Below are 18,732 nucleotides of genomic sequence, written 5' to 3' on the forward strand. Positions count from 1 at the left end.
AAATAGTACTAATATTTATATCTTTCAAAAAAATATTTAATTTTATGAGAAATATATTGATTCTGGTCAAGGCTAGGTGATGTATTGGCCGGCCTTCTAATTAATAATTTTAATTGACCTTATAAATTTATACCATAATTAAGGTTTTTTTTATAAAAAAAATAGTCTATAAGACGTTCCTTTCATGTTTCACTACCAGAAAACAATCCCTATAAACACAAATCTGAATTTTGAGTTGGACTACCAAAAAGATGAACCCCCCTGCTGTACAAATCATTTCTGAATGCTTCATCAAGCCACAAAGACCCATTGAAGATTCAAACCATGTTTGCTATTTAACACCTTGGGATTTATCCATGTTGTCGTTACACTACATGCAATTTGGCCTACTCTTCAAGAAGCCCATATCATTTGTGAATCAACAAGATTTCATGAATAATCTGTTGGACAAGCTCAAACAATCTCTAGCTCTTGCACTTGTTCATTTCTATCCACTCGCTGGTCGCCTTGTTACGCAAAAAACCCAAGACCCTCCCTCTTATGCAGTTTTTATTGATTGCAGAAACAGTTCTGGTGCTAGATTTACGCATGCTACTTTAGACATGATTGTCTCTGATATCCTCTCCCCTATTGATGTCCCACCCATTGTTCACCCGTTCTTTGACCACCATAAAGCAATTAACCATGATGGTCACAATATGCCTTTGTTGTCAATCAAGGTAACTGAACTAGTAGATGGTGTTTTCATCGCTTGTTCCATGAACCATTGTGTTGCTGATGGGACTAGTTTTTGGAATTTCTTCAACACATGGTCTGAGATTTTTCAAGCTCAAGGGCATGAGCATGGATTTGATGTCCCCATTTCACGCCAACCCGTCCTTAATCGATGGTTTCCACAAGGTTGCGGTCCACTGATAAATCTCCCCTTGAAACATCGCGATCCTGAGTTTCTTTGCAGGTACGAAGCACCTAGGATGAGAGAGAGAATCTTCCATTTTTCAGCAGAGTCTATTGCAAAATTGAAAGAAGAGGTTAACGGAGAGTGGTCTTCGTTGTCGAATTCAGCAAAGATATCATCATTCCAAGCATTATCAGCATTTGTTTGGAGATCCATCACGCGTGTGCGCAACCTGCCGCGTGATAAGATAACGAAATGCAAGTTAGCTGCGAACAACCGATCTAGAATTGAACCACCTCTACCTGAAGAATACTTTGGAAACTCACTCAGCGCGATCATTGTTGAAGCGAAAGCGGGAGAACTGGTTGAGAATAATCTGGGATGGGCAGCACGGAAGCTTCATGTGGCTGTTGCAAACCATAACGATGGGGTGGTGCAGCAGTGGCTCAAAGATTGGTTACAGTCTCCTATAACCTATAAAGTGGATATGTTGCTGGAACCGACTGTTTGGATAGGTAATTCACCAAGGTTTAACGTATATGGGAATGAATTTGGAATGGGGAAGGCAGTGGCGGTTAGAAGCGGTTACGCAAACAAAAGTGATGGGAAAGTGTTCTCATATCCAGGTAGAGATGGAGGGGGCAGCATTGATTTGGAGGTCAATCTTTTGCCGGATATAATGGCTGCTCTTGAATCAGATGAGGAGTTCATGAATGTAGCTTCAGGGTGTAATCCCCTCTTCTAGGTTGTTTCTCCAACCGTTATTTTATGCACATGTCTTTTATTGCTTAGGCCTCTGACCCTGAACTTAAACCGTTAGGCACTTCTGCCCTAAGGCAATCTAGGTTTTAATTTTTTTTCTCTAATTTTGTAATCTCTATGACCGACATAGGTGGCTAGTTTCTCTAAGTACTTGGGGAGATGGATTTGATTTATCATATTATGTTCTAATTTTTCTGGATTTTGTATGAACGTCTTTGCTTATCTATGAATTTATTTTCCTATTTTTATATTGCTAGCTTGATGTACAGAGTTTTCTTGCTAATTCTTGTGAAAACGATAGTTTGGCTAGGAGTAGGAATTAGGAAAGTGAGTTTATCAAGTTTTTCTGCACCATAGGCATATAAGGGTAGGGCTTGGTTTTGTTGGCCTAATGATTTTGGTTTGCACATTAGCTAGAATTTTTGGAACTGGTGAATTGATGAAATCAAAGTATCAAACCCCGAGGAGTACTGTTTTAATTTTCCCATAAGTGATTTCTGTTTAAGCGCTTTTATCTATTTTGATAATTGATTCTTGTAATCGAAACCTTTCAAAATAATCTTTGCAATTTAAGTTCTAATTCAGTAAATATTGAGTTAAATAGGTATAAAACAAAGTCCTTGTGTTGACGATCTTTTTATAACAACGAACATTCTGTACACTTGTAAAATTGCTATGAGGAGTCCTTGAATCATTGTACACCAGTGGAAAAAGGGTCTCAATCCCTCCTTCTCATGGCTGTAAAGAATTTCATTACAATCATACAACACCAAGGACTTGTGCTTCTTTGATGCAACCTGCGTATTTTATCCCATACTGCCAGCTTTCTTTGTGGAACTAGATCTCCATACAAGAAGGTATAGGCTATGTTTGACATGTTTAGCTGATAAGCTAGCTGAAAGCTGAAAAGCTAGCTGAAAGCTTATAAGCTAGCTGATAGCTGAAAGCTGATAAGCTAGCTGAAAGCTGATAGCTGAAAGCTGAAAAGCTACGTGATTGAAACAAAAGTGTTTGGTAGAACTAAACAAGCAGAAATTGTAAAATGACATAAAAGGACATACTTGTATAATTACTTTTATATTTAACATTACTTTATTTTCACATTAATACCAATATGATATTAATATTAAAATTATTATCACTTTAAATATTTTTATTAGCTACAGTTATATATCATCTTAAAAATATAATATTTATTTTTATTAATATAATATTTATAATACTTGTGGTGCGCAGCGGTGTGGCGGGAATGGTGGCGGAAACTGCATACGTAAGTGTGAGGGGAAAATAAGTTTAGTGTTTTTATAAATATATAAGGGTAATGGTAGAATTTTAATAAAATAATAAGGATAAAAATGAGAATAAATTTAATAAGCTTTAAGCTTTAAGCTATAAGCTTTAAGCTATAAGCTACCTGAGATAGCTTATAGCTTAAAGCTTTAAGCTACTAAAATAAGCTCCTTCATCAAACACTTTTGAAGAGCTTTTAAGCTAGTCAAATAAGCTTTAAGCTAGTCAAATAAGTTATAAGCTAGCTGAAATGGCATGCCAAACATAGCCATAGTCTCCCATGTGGAATAGATGTATCAAAGCTTAAATAACCGGAAATTCCAATTTTTTTTTATAATTTTTTAAAAAACGAAATTCATTATCCTTATTTATACACATAAATAACTAAATCAGATTTTGCTTAAAAAAGGTTTAATTTCTACTCACTATATTCATTATTTATTTGCCTCCATTCTCTAAAAAAGTGTTAAGTGTTTAAAAAAAAATCATGTCTGACTTAAATATGGATGCAAGTACACTTAGTCTTAAACAACTAGTGTTCTTTCTCGTGCGTTGCACGGCGATTAAGTTTATTGTAAAGATGAATCAATAGAAATATGTTTTGACTTAGTTTAGGTTCTTGTTTAGTAAGTAGAACAGGTATGGAACCGAACATATGTTACAAACATGTAGATGAATGGACAACAGTAAATATACTAATTTGATGAGGTTGTATAGACCTCACAATGTCAACATTTGAATAGTAATAAGAACCAACTTTTTAAGGAATGCATTACATTGAAATTGAAATAAGATAAACATAACGATGACAACAACATGAACCCTTATTAGAAGTTGTAGTCCATGATTAATGATAAAAACTTCATAACCGATCTTGTTGTCAATCAAGCATATTTGAGCTATAGAACCTACAAAGGAAAAAGTTTATATAAGAGTAATAATCAGTAACCAATACAAATATAAACTGTGCATAATTTGAAAATGTTAAACTGACCTTATAGAAACGCCAATAAACCTTCGAATTAGATGATCAATAAACTGTTTAACATCTTTTTATGCTGTCAACAATTAAAAGAATAACAATAACAGTTTTCCTATTAATAAAATTTAAATTGAAATTAATTGTAAGATAAATCAGCACTTACATGTCAAATATTATCGAAGACTTCTTGATACACCATGTTGCGTGTAGTGTTAGATGCAACTCCTTCGTCATCTATGATGAGCATCTTCAACCCTTTTCTAGATTTAACTCTAGAAAGTGCAACATATAGCTGCTCTAAAATTAAATGATATATTAACATACATCTCCAACCCTTTTAAAATTAAATGATTCATACTAGAATGTAAACCAAAGATAAGGATTATAACCACTCTAAAAAATAAAACAAAAAATCATATACATTACCAATGATTCGAGAATTTCATCGTTTGAAAGGGTTTGACGTGCTTTAGCCCTGGATTGAATTTAATACTTAAATTTCCATGCATTGAATTATTATTTAAATTTCTAAAAGTAACTTAACATTACAGAATGAGTAAAATACACTCACCCCCCTCAAGATTTGCAAGAATGACACTTCACCCCATTCTTTTTAAAAATCTACACTCCACCCCATTTTTTATAAAGGCAAAATTTAGTGACGAAAACAAATTCGTCACTACTAAAAACTAATTACTAATTAGTAAAAATTTAAATAAATTTAATGCATATACACTACCATACATTAATTTATGAAAATAATTTTACTGAATTAAATTAAAAAAAAAACATTCACTCTGTCTGTTAAGTCCACGTCTCATCTATCTTTAAATCATATTTCTCACCACAAACGGTCACCACCAAGCCTTTACTCTCTTTAACACGGCTCCACTGTCCCACAATGTGAAACCCCATGGCACCACCATGCCTCAAAATTTTGTTGCGACCTGAACCCCAGAACGTGAATCGCACATTCCTAAAGCCACTTGTTCAACTACTTCTGTGAATTTCACCTATTTAAGTTGTGAGCGAACGCTCTGTTGGTCTAAGATATTGTTGAATTTTGTTAAAAACGATGCTCCACCGCCTCGTTGGGCTCTAATAACCTCAGATCCAGTTCATATTTTCATAATTTTGTTTCTCTATTTTCTTCACCCATTTGTGTTGTTTTTTTGGCCTACAACCCAATTTTGAAAATTGGAGGTATAAAGAGATTATTTTGATTAAAATTGAATTATTACCAAATATGAAAACACAAGCATGTTTCACTATGTTCGAGATATGGTTTGTAAATCGGGCAAGTGTGCTATTGCATAATATGCATTGTGAATTTACGGAGGAAAAACGCGATTGAGAGAATGAGGAGGATTGTGATGTTTTCATTTTTGAATTTATTGGATTATATTGATTTTTTTTTTGAAATTATTGATTAACAATTTAAATAATAACTAATTATTAATGAAGAATATTTTTCGTCACTAAATTTTCCTCTATATTAAATGGGGTGGGATGTAGATTTTAAATAAGAATGGGGTGGAGTGTAATTCTAACAAACCTTAAGGGGGGTGAGTGTACTTTACTCTTACAGAATTGATTCCGGTGGTAATTCTATTTCGAATATTGAAAAATGGTAATTCTATTTAAACACAAAGAAAAATAAAATTAAAATAGATGTACAATATTAAAAAATGCTCATTTGTGTCAAACAAATGAGGAAAAACATAATTACCAGTTTTATTCTCAATTTAATTATGGGGATGGGAAAAAATAATATATATGATTTACTCAATGAGTTTTATAAGCTAAAATATATGTTACTTTAAGTCTTCAATTATCCCCGAAGGTTAGCTCAAGTGGTAAGAGATAAGGGACATAAGGCTTGGGTGAGATGAAGAGTGAATGGTTCAGGATTCGAAACTGGAGGATGAACTAATTTACCAACATTACTAACAACTAAAATTTGCCTATAAAAAAAAATTTAAGTCTTCAACTTCTGAATAAACTATTAAATTTTTATATTAAAAAATGTAAATAATGCAAACGTTTAGACAAACAAATTAAAAAACTGAAATAAATGTAATTATTGTGCTTCTAAAAAAAATAAACACATTCATGGCAAAAGAGCTTTCAAGTTTATGTTTTTGTATATCTAAAGTTTATTTTATATTTTTATTTTAAAATTTATTTTAATAAGCATAAAAAATAACACATTTTAAAAAATTTAAGGCTATCAACAAAAAATAATATCCGCATTTGCATGGGTCAACAGTGATGAAAGAAAGTTGTAAAAAAAAAATGATGAAAACCATAAATAAATTAAGGCTTAATTCCATTTTGGGCCCCTGATCTTTCAAAAATGAGCGATCGGGGCCCTCGTGTTTAAACGTAGCGGTCAGGCACCCCAACGTTTCAAAAACGTGCGCTCCAACATTTGCAGCCAAGTTAGGTCCCACCTTCTGCATGCGCAAGTCTTTGCAGCCAAGTTCATAGCATACTTACATGTGCCATTTGTCACCTCAAACAGAGCATTATTTTGATCACCAACATTCACTGGAAGCCAGGTAGCAGAGTCTCTCTTAGACACCTCTAACTTCTTCTGAATGGTTGGACATAACTCTCCCTAGTACCTAAGAACCACATCCCTTTGCTTCACAATCCTATTTATGAGATAGAACTTCAATCATTCAAGTAGTTTGATTATAGGTTTATCCCTATACTCTAGGATTGCTCCTGTTGAAGGCTTCGCACATGTTATTAACCTGCAAGTCACATACAGGGTATGTGCTATAGCTAGCTCTGCTCCATTGTTTCATAGGGACCTGCTTTAGGTCATTCCAAGCATCCTCATTCAATTCTTTGATTTTGAGCATGACATTTTCCCACCATGTGACAGTACATGCCCTTGCAGCATTCCACAGTGCTCCTTTCATTTCATCCCCCGGGTATTTCTTCCTGAAGTTTGCTAACAGATGTTTAACACAGAATCTGTGATCAACATTCTCATCCATTGCTGCCAGTGTAGGAACAAGTCCCTTAAAAACAATCAATCAAGAAACAGTAAGACTTAGCAATAACAGTAAGGAATAACAATAACAGTAGGGCTAATAAAATTCAAATATGGTAAAATAAGCTCCTTCTGTTGATCAGAGATGAAGCACCATCTCTTGTTCTGAATACTGTTTAAGTCAAACAGTAATAAATCCAGAAACCAGTCCCAAGAGTCTTTTGTCTCTACCTCCACAACTGCATAAGCTATAGGATACATTTGATTGTTACCATCCTTTCCAACTGCGGTTAAGAGTTGCCCTCCATAAACACCTTTGAGAAAACACTCATCTAAACCAATTAGAGGTCTACATGTGGTGGCAAAAGCTCTTTTACATGCAGCTAGACATACATATATCCTCTCAAATACAGCTACACCAGCCTCTGCCATGGTTTTGATCACCACTGTGCTCCCTGGATTACTTCTTCTCAATTCTTCACCACAACTTTTGAGATGCTTCTATTGCTCTAAGGTTGCCCCTTCAATCATCTTCAGAGCCTTGACTCTAGCTCTAGATAACTGAAACCTACTCAGTCTCACACCCCACTTATTTCTAGCTTCCTCACCCAATGCTTTTAATCTCATGTGAGGGGTATGCCTTAGAATGAGAACAAAATTTTTAGCAACAAAGGAAGGTCTTGCTTGTTTGTTTTTATTACTCAAGTAGCATGTGTGCTCATCCTTTAATGTGACAATTTGCCAATAACTATTCTGTTCATACTTGGAAGCCCTCAAATAAAATGAACACTCTTCCTGACATTTGATTACAATCCTCTTAGGTTCATTTTTTTTAAACACAATATCCTTCTTATTTTGCAGGGCATAGTCTCTCACAACATTTCTAAACATATTTGGATCAGTAAATACATGGCCCACCTCAAATTTGATCAAATAACCTTCATCTCCTACCTTGAATTTTGGAAATTTCATCCTCCTTAGCTTCTCACAGTCTTCATCACTGTCATATGGACTTTCTAGGTCTTCAGAACTCTCATTCTCATCTTCAAAGTAAGGAACAATTTTGCTTGGGAAAACAACAGAAGGAGCTTTGGGAGGGGGGGGGGGGATTTTTGGGTAAAAACGATCATGTTAAAATGAAAAAGAAAATCCACGTCACTGGCTCCGTTTGGTCAAACTAACGACACTTAACAGATTGTTGTTTTGGACATTTTTCAACATTCCAAAATGTTTGTTGATTTAGAAAGGCAATGCATTTTTTGTTACTTTTTTCCACCTATGCCCTCATTTAATAGATTTCTCTCACTTATGACCTCTCATATTAACCAACCACAACTCTTCTCTATTAACTATATTATTCTCTATTTAAGTATAATTAATAGTTGTACATGATACTAGAAAAATTAAATAAGGGTATTTTAGTAACATGATACTATTAATAATTGTTATCTTACTCTTTGTCTCACAACCTTAAATAACAATCTTTGTGGAACAAAATGTTTAATAAAATATTTTAAAGTTGAAAAAATGACTATAATATTATAATCATTTTTCTTATATTATAGTCATTTTATTTAAGAATGAAATACCAGGTCAAAATACTATTAACCCATTTTCTCCTTCGACTAGATTCACATGCCAAATTTGCATCTAGCACATTTTCTTCATTTCCCCTTTCCTTGCAACTTTACCTCTTGAAGAAGTTAGATCTCAAATCATTTGTGTTTGTACTCGACGTGGTTTTAAAAATATCTTGAAGAAGCTATAGACATTGATTGACCCCGGTCATGATACATTGATGAGGCTCTTTTCATCCCATGTCTTTGTTTCTCAGAAATCAAGCACTTAGTCCCACTTACCTTAAACTCTGACTTATGTTACACGTTTTATTTATTTGCTACTGGATCTGGATAAGCATCATCACCACTAACTCTCTAAAATATACAATTAAACTTAACAAAATTTCTGTCATGTGTCCCACGAGATATAACTATTTGAATGTCGATCATGTGGCGCGCCTTATGAGTATCCACAAGGGAGGGATTTATATATGGAAATACCTTAATGGGTGTCTTTTCAAATGGATCCAAAGATAACTACCCTCCAAAGGCTAACTTATGGAACACTACAAACATAAAACCAATTTGGCCACACAATCGACCTTCAACATAATTAATTATCTTCCTTTCTTTTTCCTACCCCTTGTTAGGGTGAGAACAGAGAGGGACAGAGGGCCCTGGTTCCATCCTAAATGAACAATATAATTGTTGTGCTCTCTGTTAGTCAATACTAATTAATGTTAGAATCTTTAGGTCTGAAATCCTATTAATGGTTAATTTTGTTTTTACAAGAAATGATTTTAGGACGTTGCTCTAGTAATCATTTAAAATGAGAGAGTATTTTTTTTTTTCGTTCGGAAAACCAATGAGAGAATATGATATACTTTAGTTCAATATTTAGCATATAAAAGATTAAATTGTAAATTTAAAAAGATTTATGGAGAAAACATGACAAATTAAAGCAAAATATATGGAACCCATTCATTTTTAAAGGAGTGTCCAAGAAATTGGCTTGGTTGAATTGATAACTTACTACTTTTTTTCTTAGAAAATAAAATGATTTAATTCACCATGAAAAATTCGAGGTCCGAATAAAGGACAAGAAGGGCAGGCAACCAAAATAAAAAGAGGGGCCCAAGACCTTTATAGAACAGAAATAAAAATGCCCACCAAATCAATACCCAACACATGCCCCAACTCAAAAACAACCTATAAAAAACGGCACAAAAAGAAGGCTCCCAAAGCCAAGAAATAAAAAGCCAAGAAATAAACAAGCAAACCAATATCACTCATATACTAAGAAGAAAACAACCTCCTAAGTTCGTCCTCTAACCCGCGAATAGCTTCGAGATCACTGCATGGGTACTCAAGCACTAAAACATTCCCAAGAAGCCATGCCTTTTTTGATCTAGTAAAGTACTCTCCAGCAGATTCCGTATTTGAGGGCCCTGGCTCTAGCACCTCTACATAGATAGGAATGTCAAACAAACCATTCCCCTCTCGGCAAATGTATAGGTCCAGAATCATCGGAGGGAACCACCACCACAGACCGAGACGGCCACCCTTTCTTTAGCTTTTTAGGACGTCCACGAGGCCTAGTAGAAATCCCATTACAACATGAAGCACCCTCTAGCACACCATGACTCTTCTCCATGATAGTTGCCTTATTTGGAGAAGGTAGGATAGTCAAACATCCCTCAAGACCAGACGCTTCTGTCGTACCAGCGGTCGGTACTTCTCTTCGATACTCGTGTAAGTTCTTCATACATTTATATTTATTGAGCTTTAACTAAATTTGTAAATTGTAGAATTATAATGTATGGTCAAATAACATAGGGTTGACCTAACGGGCGTTGATCATAATGGTTAAAAATGATTGTTTCATACTTCAAATGAGATTTGTAGTCTTCACCATACATGAGTTGAAATCGCGAAAATAATTTAATACACAAAAAAATATAGCTCATAGTGGATGATATATATATGTCAGATCCCCGTTCTTCTCAAATGAACTCCGGAAGCGTGCATACTCTTCATATTAAGAGCTCAATTATAGAAAGAGGGAAGGAGATGAAGATTTTGATAAGGGAAAAAAGTAAATTTCTTCCTTGAAGTTTGGGTCATGTGCGATTTAGACCACCCTAATGTTTTAAAATGTATACTTGACTCTTTAAAGTTTTAAAATTGTGCAAAGTAATCCTTATATTAATATTTTTGTTAATTTTTGAAACAATTTACTTATCATCCATGTTAAATTCCTAAGCAACCCTTGCGAGCTCCCTTGTCAATTAGAATAAACTCTACCTTAGTCCAAATGTTGTGTAATTACCACATTGTGTCAAACTGTTAGTAGATAGCTGAATTCTTTGAGCGTTAAGTTTATAGTTTAATCTCTTAGCAGTGAGTATGAAGAACGATAATTTGTTAAGAAAAACTTATCTATTTATTGTGATCTCAGAGTTTTAAAGAGATTATTAGAAGTATCATAATTAACTATCGCATGTGAGATACCTTTATAATATCAACAATGCTGTGTAATTTGATATTCAACATGACTTGTTCGATGCTTTCTCTATTGTGTTCTTAACTGACTCTTAGATGAGAAGATTTATTCCATCAACTTCTTTTGTTGAAAATGTGTATTTATTCGCGCGCTCAGTGCCACTGCCAACAACTGAGAAAAGGAAAAGACAAGGATTAATGGAAGAAAATGCTGATTGAGAACCAGGCACAACAGAAAATTATTAATTAATTAAAAATAATTGTTATATGGTCCTAAGATCTAATAAAACTATTGTAAGCGATGACAAATATTCCTCCAAATAAATACGGCGCACTCGTCTTTAGTGTTTATTCAGTGCATTGCATATGATTTGTAGCAGTAAGATCATGTTTTATCTGATTCTTTATTTTAATTTGTAGCAGTTCTGTTTTTTGTTTCTTTATCTACATACACATGACCGTTTTAATTTGACTAATCTCTACGGTTGAATGATATGGATTTAACCTCATATTTCTTTAATTTGGCCAAAAACAATTTTTAGCCACCAGGGTTGTCCAGTTGGTGGGTTCGGACTAAACATATGTTTTAGTTGGGTGAAAAACATCAAAGCACCATGCTACCATTGTCCACCGCTAGGCAGTGGGTTGTTTGGATATGTGTAGAAAGGATCGCAGTTACCTCGGGGTGGGTTTATTCATTTGTTCATTCAAAAGAAAATCCGTAGATCGAAAAGAAGATGAGAGAATGAGGAAGAAACCCCAAAAAATGCAGATTTCCATTAAATAAAAAGAAGGTGAAACAAATCTCAGATTATAGATCCATACAAAACATCTCAGAATAATCTTAAATTGAAGCTTATAAAGAAGAAAAAACGAGTTGCTAACGAAGAGTAGATCTGCAACAACGTTCTTCATCTTCATCACCATCTTCTTCTTGCATGTGAGACCATAGCTAGACAGAGGCACGAAAGCACAGATTTGGAGAAGTGGAGATGTGACGCTTTTAGATCTAGAAGGAGAGGAGAAGTGGCGCTTTTAAATCTGGAGAAGAGAGGGAAAATATAATGGTGGTGGTGGTGGTGGTGGTGGCTCGTGGGGGTTCATCGAGGAGAAGAGGGGAGAAGTGGTGGTGATGGTGGCTTCGGCTCGTTCCACCAAGGAGAAGAGAGAGAAGTGGTGGTTGTGGGTTCGGATCGTTCCGTCGAGAAGAAGATAGGAGAAGTGGTGGTGGTGGATCGCGAGGTCTGTTGAAGAGAAGAGAGAAGAAGTGGTGGTGGCTTGAGGAGAAGATAAGATTGGTGGTTGTGGCTCGTTCCACCGAGGAGAAGTGGTGGTGGTGGCTCGAGGAGAAGTAGTTGACCGGTTGTGGTGGGGTAGCAGCTAAGGTTTGGGTTTGAGCGGCTAACGGCTGAAGGCTAGGGTTAGAGGATAGTTAGAGTATTTATATGGCTTTTGGCTAGGATTGGATTGGGCCTGAGCGGATGCTTTAATTTTTTTTCTAAGACCTGGTTCAGCTAGGAGCCCAAACCGATGTTGACCGAAGCGATCCACATAAAGTCGTGTTTTGGCTTAACCGATGAACCATCATGACTCGACTAATTAGTCAAAGAAGGCCTCAATTTTTTTTGGTTCGGGCCAATGTCCTATGAACAACCCTAGAAGCTAATACATTAATGTTCACAAAAGACAAAAAGACAAAATTGTTAAGGGAACCTCTCCACCTAACCTAAGTGAGAGCGGTTATCAAGCTCGATTCGCTTAATGTTGCACATAAAAGCAAAATCCTATTTGGTTGTCTTCTCTCAAACCAAGAAGAGTAGTGACAAGTTATTGCATAAAATATCCAAGCTTTGTCGGACGGATTTTCAAACGCATGCATTGATGTTAGGAGACATTATTTGTGAGCTGTTACTACAAAAGCCGAATAAAACAAACCTCACGCATCTAACAAATTACTATGTTAACATTTTGTACTTATATACTTGTGTGATTTTAAATTGGGAGACATCAATAAGTATATTTGGGAGACAAATTTTTAATTAGCTCATTAATTTTATGTAACACAAAAGATGAATGCTTTATTTCAGAGTTAGATCAACATATTTTCCGATGTATCCAAAAAAAAAAAAAAAGAGTTAGATCAACATGCCACAGTTCTCATCATAATTTTAGTCACATATATTGTGATTTCTGATACGTTAATTTATTATTGTGTCAATACATACACATGAACTGCAAATTTTTTGTTGCATACGATAGATCAATTTAAAGTTCACTAAGTAACAATACCATTAATTATTAGACCACTCAATAAGTAACCTGGGATATTCATTCATGTAATTAAGCTTGTTTTATAGTAACAAAATATTAAAAGTATATAAACATAGTAAAAATGTTCTCAACCTTTGGATAATAACTACGGAAAGTGTAACCTCAATACGTTGATCTAATAGAGTAAGACATGATCTCGTATCTAATAGGTTATAGGTTTGTATGTCTGTTAATCCAATAAAAATGAGGTAAATGTAAGTCTTCTCTAAGAACTCTATAAATCCGGTAACTTTCTTTATTTTTAATTGGAGTACCATCTGCTAATTATCCTAGATTTTTTTCAAAAAGAAAACCGACCGAAAGTGTAGTTGTTATACAAACTGCACATAACCGGGATCCAATTATATATAATAAATAATATCTATTACTGTAGGTAGGGTTAATCACAGTTAACAATCTTTCTTTGTCAACCAGTGTTGACCAGCTATACTACATCACCTACTTTAATTTCGTAAGCATGATAATGGTGGGTGCAGTGGTCCTTCTTTCGAGCTGGGCGCACCAGCTGTTGTTGACTACAACATCAACAATCTACCTCCCCCCACTTGCCCTAAATCAAATGGCACCCTTAGCTTACAACAAAATCTTACTAACCCACTCTCATTGGGTCACGGGACATGACTACACATGGATATGCTTCCACTTCTAGAAGTCTTTCACTTCCCTTACCATATTTTCAGTTAGTTTTGAAAAATACATCTAAAAATCTCAAGTCTTCTCGATCGGGACTTGTTCTACTATTTTTTCTTTCTTCTTTGGCACCCAAGAATTTTAACATTTGATCTTCTTTTACTTTTAGTTTTAACAAAATTGAACCTTTGTCATATATTCATGATGATTATGTTATAGGTATAGTTATTGTGAGAAAATAAATAATTTATTATCAAACTATCCTGATATAAGTATATATATATAATATGATGTAGGGTGTTGTTTAAGGTGAACTATCACCGTAATCTTCAACTGTAAAAAACCATTTTATACATTGTTGGATTGAAATGAACGGGTCCTAATTTTGCACAAACTACCTGATGAAGTAGTTTCACAATAATTTTACCTTACCCCTTGGTGATTTTTTAATTTGTAGTTCTTCCCCATAGAGATTCAATAAGGGTATGCCCCAAATTTGGTGGGCGATGGAGGCGGTCAGACGGAGATGAGGCTAACTAGAGGTGGAGGGAATGTTGTTGGTGTTCATCTCCACCTACTCCAGGATCGCCTATTGAGAGGGCGAGGAGCTTCTCTACTCAAAGTTTGTGCCCTCATTCTCTTTAAACCGCCTATAGTGTGTCGGTGAGGTGAAGAGTTTGTGGTGAGGGTTTTCGAGATCGAGTAAGGTGGTGGTTGGTTGAGGAGGTTTTACATGGATGTTGTAGTGCTATGGTTATGTGGTGGAGAGTAGGGGAAGTAGGCTAGACTGTTGATAGGGACCTATAGACTAACCTACATCAGGTCAAGTCAGGTCATACCAAGTTAATAAATAGACAAGTTAAGGCTTTGTTCAAAGCCTATTTAGTTAAAAAGGTCAGACTTAGGTCACTCAAAAAGCCTTATATGCCTAATAGTTTGGCCTATTTTAATATAAAATTATTTTATTATTTCTATTATTTTTACATTTGATTTTTATAATAATATCTTAAATTATATCTTTATTTACTTATTTATATGTTTAAATAGGTTATACTAAGGGATTGATGACTTATTTACATTGACTTAGACCACATAATGATTTAATTTTAATAAATTTTAGTTCACTAGCCTATAAGTTTGATGACATGCTTACAAATAAATTTTGTTAGTTTACTCGAATGTTTAAAGCAGTCTTTTAGATGGGGATGCTAGTGGAAAAGAGGTGAAAAAGGAGGGTGAGGACATTGTGTATGTTGGGTCCGATTGGAGAATAGGGTTGCAAGGCGCGGTGATGGTGTGGTACGGCGGGGAAGCTGGTGGTGAACTTCATGGCACAAAACAAAATAGAATAATTGTAAAAGGACCCACTTTCGATTAAACAAATTTAGAGGACTAAATTTTTGAACTTCACGCAGGTAAACTAAGCCTGTTATAGGCGGTCATTATGGTCGTTTATAGGTGAAAGACATAACCCACACTTTCATTCACCCGGAAACCACCTAATAATGTGAAGATAAGTGATTCCAAACATACTTCTCTTAAAAACTGGACTGGGCGAGCCCCTAGAGGGGCAACGCCCAGCATGTATCCCGCCCTGAGGCGGGGCCCTGGCCTTCAGATGGGCCTTGACCTCGGAGGCCCAATTGGCCCAATAGGTAGTACCTAAGCTCTATAAATAGAAGGTAGTTATCAAGTGTAAGGGACTTTTGGCTCATTTGATGAAGTAACACTCGAAATTCAGCACTCTCTCTCACTCTCATTCTCTCTTAGCACAATCCCTCTACCTCTAGGTACTATACCTCTCTTCAATGTTCATTTCCAGAACATTTGGCGCCGTCTGTGGGGACTGTAAACTTTCTACTCCCATTCACGTGGATTGATTGTGCATGAAGTTACCTCTGATTGTGATTAGGCAATTCTCTGGTTTTCTGATTTTGATTCTGTGACTAGTGTTGGTTTTCCGATCGAGTTTGCATCGTTTCTGGTTTGGATGGAGACTCGACGCAGGAGGCAGCATCATTCACCAATGCGACAGCGGATTTCGCCGCCTCGGCGGCCTCATCGTGTGGACCTGGATTCTCCGGTACGAACGACAGGAGTACAGTCGCCTTCTCCTCTTCCATCACCACCACCTCCTCCATCGCCTTCACAGGTGGGATCTCTGGAGCGCTCACCAGAGAATTCACCTGCTCCGGAACAACAGTCGGCGGTGACACAGGAGCAATGGCGCCATTTGATGCGCAGCATTGGCAACATCCAGCAGCGGAATGTGCATCTACAGGCTCAGTTAGATTTCTACCGTCGCGAGCAGCGAGATGATGGAAGCAGAGAAGCAGATTCCGTGGCTGAGTTCCGTCCGTTCTCGGAAGATGTTGAGAGTGTGGCGATTCCGGATGACATGAAAACGTTAGTTCTGGATTCTTACAGCGGAGATTCCGATCCGAAAGATCATCTTCTGTATTTTAATACGAAGATGGTGATAATTGCGGCGTCAGATGCGGTGAAGTGCAGGATGTTTCCATCGACGTTCAAATCAACGGCGATGGCGTGGTTCACAACTTTGCCGCGAGGATCGATTTCAAATTTCAGAGACTTCTCATCCAAGTTTCTAGTGCAATTCTCGGCAAATAAGAATCAGCCGGTGACGATCAATGACCTATACAATATTCGCCAGCAAGAAGGGGAGTCACTGAAAGAGTACATGGCAAGGTACAGCGCGGCGTCGGTAAAGGTAGAGGACGAGGAGCCTCGAGCTTGTGCTTTAGCATTTAAAAATGGTTTGCTGCCAGGAGGGTTGAACAGCAAATTGACACGTAAGCCGGCGCGCTCGATGGAAGAGATGCGTGCTCGTGCCAGCACTTATATTCTCGACGAGGAGGACGACGCTTTCAAAAGAAAGCGCGCGAAGTTGGAAAAGGGTGACTCGTCGCCCAAGCGTGCGAAAAAAGATAGGAGCGGCGAAGATAAGGGGGATGGCAAGCAGCAGAGACCAGGTAAGGGGAAGTCGGTATTCAAACCGACCAAGGAACAGTTGTATCCACGGCGCGATGATTATGAACAACGTCGGCCTTGGCAATCTAAGTCTCATCGCCAGCGGGAGGAAACTGATATGGTGATGAACACAGATTTATCGGATATGCTCCAAGGGGCGAGGGACGCAAATCTAGTGGATGAACCGGAGGCCCCAAAGTATCAGCCACGGGACGCCAATCCCAAGAAGTGGTGTGAGTTCCACCGGTCCGCCGGGCATGATACGGATGACTGTTGGACTTTGCAGCGGGAGATTGATAAGTTGATTCGGGCGGGATATCAAGGAAATCGTCAAGGTCTGTGGCGCAACGGTGGCGATCAAAACAAAGCGCACAAGCGGGAGGAGGAGCGAGCGGACACTAAGGGCAAGAAAAAGCAAGAATCAGCGGCTATCGCCACAAAAGGGGCTGATGACACGTTCGCTCAACACTCAGGCCCGCCCGTCGGGACCATCAACACCATCGCCGGGGGATTTGGCGGCGGTGGCGACACTCATGCGGCGCGTAAGCGCCATGTTCGTGCCGTTAATTCCGTTTATGAGGTCGCTTTTGGATTCGTACACCCTGACATAACAATCTCGATGGCGGACTTTGAGGGGATAAAGCCTCATAAGGACGACCCGATTGTGGTACAGTTAAGGATGAACAGTTTCAACGTCAGAAGGGTACTCCTGGATCAGGGTAGTTCGGCTGATATTATCTATGGTGATGCATTTGACAAGTTGGGACTAACTGACAATGATCTGACTCCATATGCGGGAACCTTGGTAGGTTTCGCGGGGGAGCAAGTAATGGTGCGGGGATACATTGATCTAGACACAATATTTGGGGAAGATGAGTGTGCCAGGGTTTTGAAGGTAAGGTATCTGGTTCTCCAGGTGGTGGCATCTTACAATGTCATCATTGGGCGAAATACATTGAATCGCCTTTGTGCTGTAATTTCAACAGCCCACTTGGCGGTCAAGTATCCGCTAAGCAGTGGAAAGGTGGGAAAGCTGAAGGTGGACCAGAAGATGGCGAGGGAGTGTTACAATAATTGCCTTAACTTGTATGGCAAGAAGAGTGCGTTGGTTGGTCATAGATGTTATGAAATCGAAGCTTCGGATGAAAATCTTGATCCCCGGGGAACAAGCTTACTCCCAACTGGGAAGGGCCCTACCGCATTATTAAAGTTCTTGGTAATGGGGCCTATCACTTAGAAGAGCTGGATGGAAGGCGGTTACCTCGATCGTTCAATGGTTTGAGCTTGCGCTACTTTTATAGTTGATCGCAGGCGAGAAAGTGAACAAGGCGGAATCGCCGGAGCCAGATATCTTTAAGATTTTCCGAAGTGTTTTCAAATTCTCCAATGTATTGCAATAACAAGGCGTGCTCTTTTTCTCCGAAAGGAGTTTTTTAATGAGGCGCTCCATCAATAAAATAAAACGAAAATTCACGAAATTCGTGTCCAAAAATTCCAGGGATTCCCTGACGATCGGAATTGCCGATCGACATAAAGAATTACGGCGATCACTAAGTGGGACAAGCTTGATCCCCAAAGGGGCTTGCTGGAACCCTGAAGGTTGTGGCGATTCCACAAATGGCCTTTGACGCCTGGGAATCACCCTCCGGAAAGTCTGACGTGATCGCCGGTCCCGTAAACGATGTGCTGGGTAAGTCTCGCCAGAATACGACGAGCGCCGTTAGCTAGGCAAAAGTCTTGGGACCCCCAAATGGCCATTGGGATCCAAGCATTGTAAGCCCCG

General features: G+C 37.6%; 1 protein-coding gene across 1 annotated transcript; it reads left to right on the top strand.

Annotated features, from left to right (window-relative positions):
• Positions 1-251: 251 nt before the first annotated feature.
• On the top strand, positions 252-1,723 carry LOC130726603 (uncharacterized acetyltransferase At3g50280-like). Its single transcript, XM_057577906.1, has one exon. It carries the CDS (start codon positions 252-254, stop codon positions 1,641-1,643), a length of 1,392 nt encoding a protein of 463 aa, XP_057433889.1. The 3' UTR covers positions 1,644-1,723.
• The last annotated feature ends 17,009 nt before the right edge of the window (positions 1,724-18,732 follow it).

Source organism: Lotus japonicus, chromosome 6 (assembly GCF_012489685.1).
Source record: "Lotus japonicus ecotype B-129 chromosome 6, LjGifu_v1.2".
Taxonomy (NCBI): domain Eukaryota; kingdom Viridiplantae; phylum Streptophyta; class Magnoliopsida; order Fabales; family Fabaceae; genus Lotus; species Lotus japonicus.

Bases quoted from the DNA above. Each gene is read 5' to 3' on its own strand.
- LOC130726603 (XM_057577906.1), top strand. From the start codon at position 252: ATGAACCCCCCTGCTGTACAAATCATTTCTGAATGCTTCATCAAGCCA.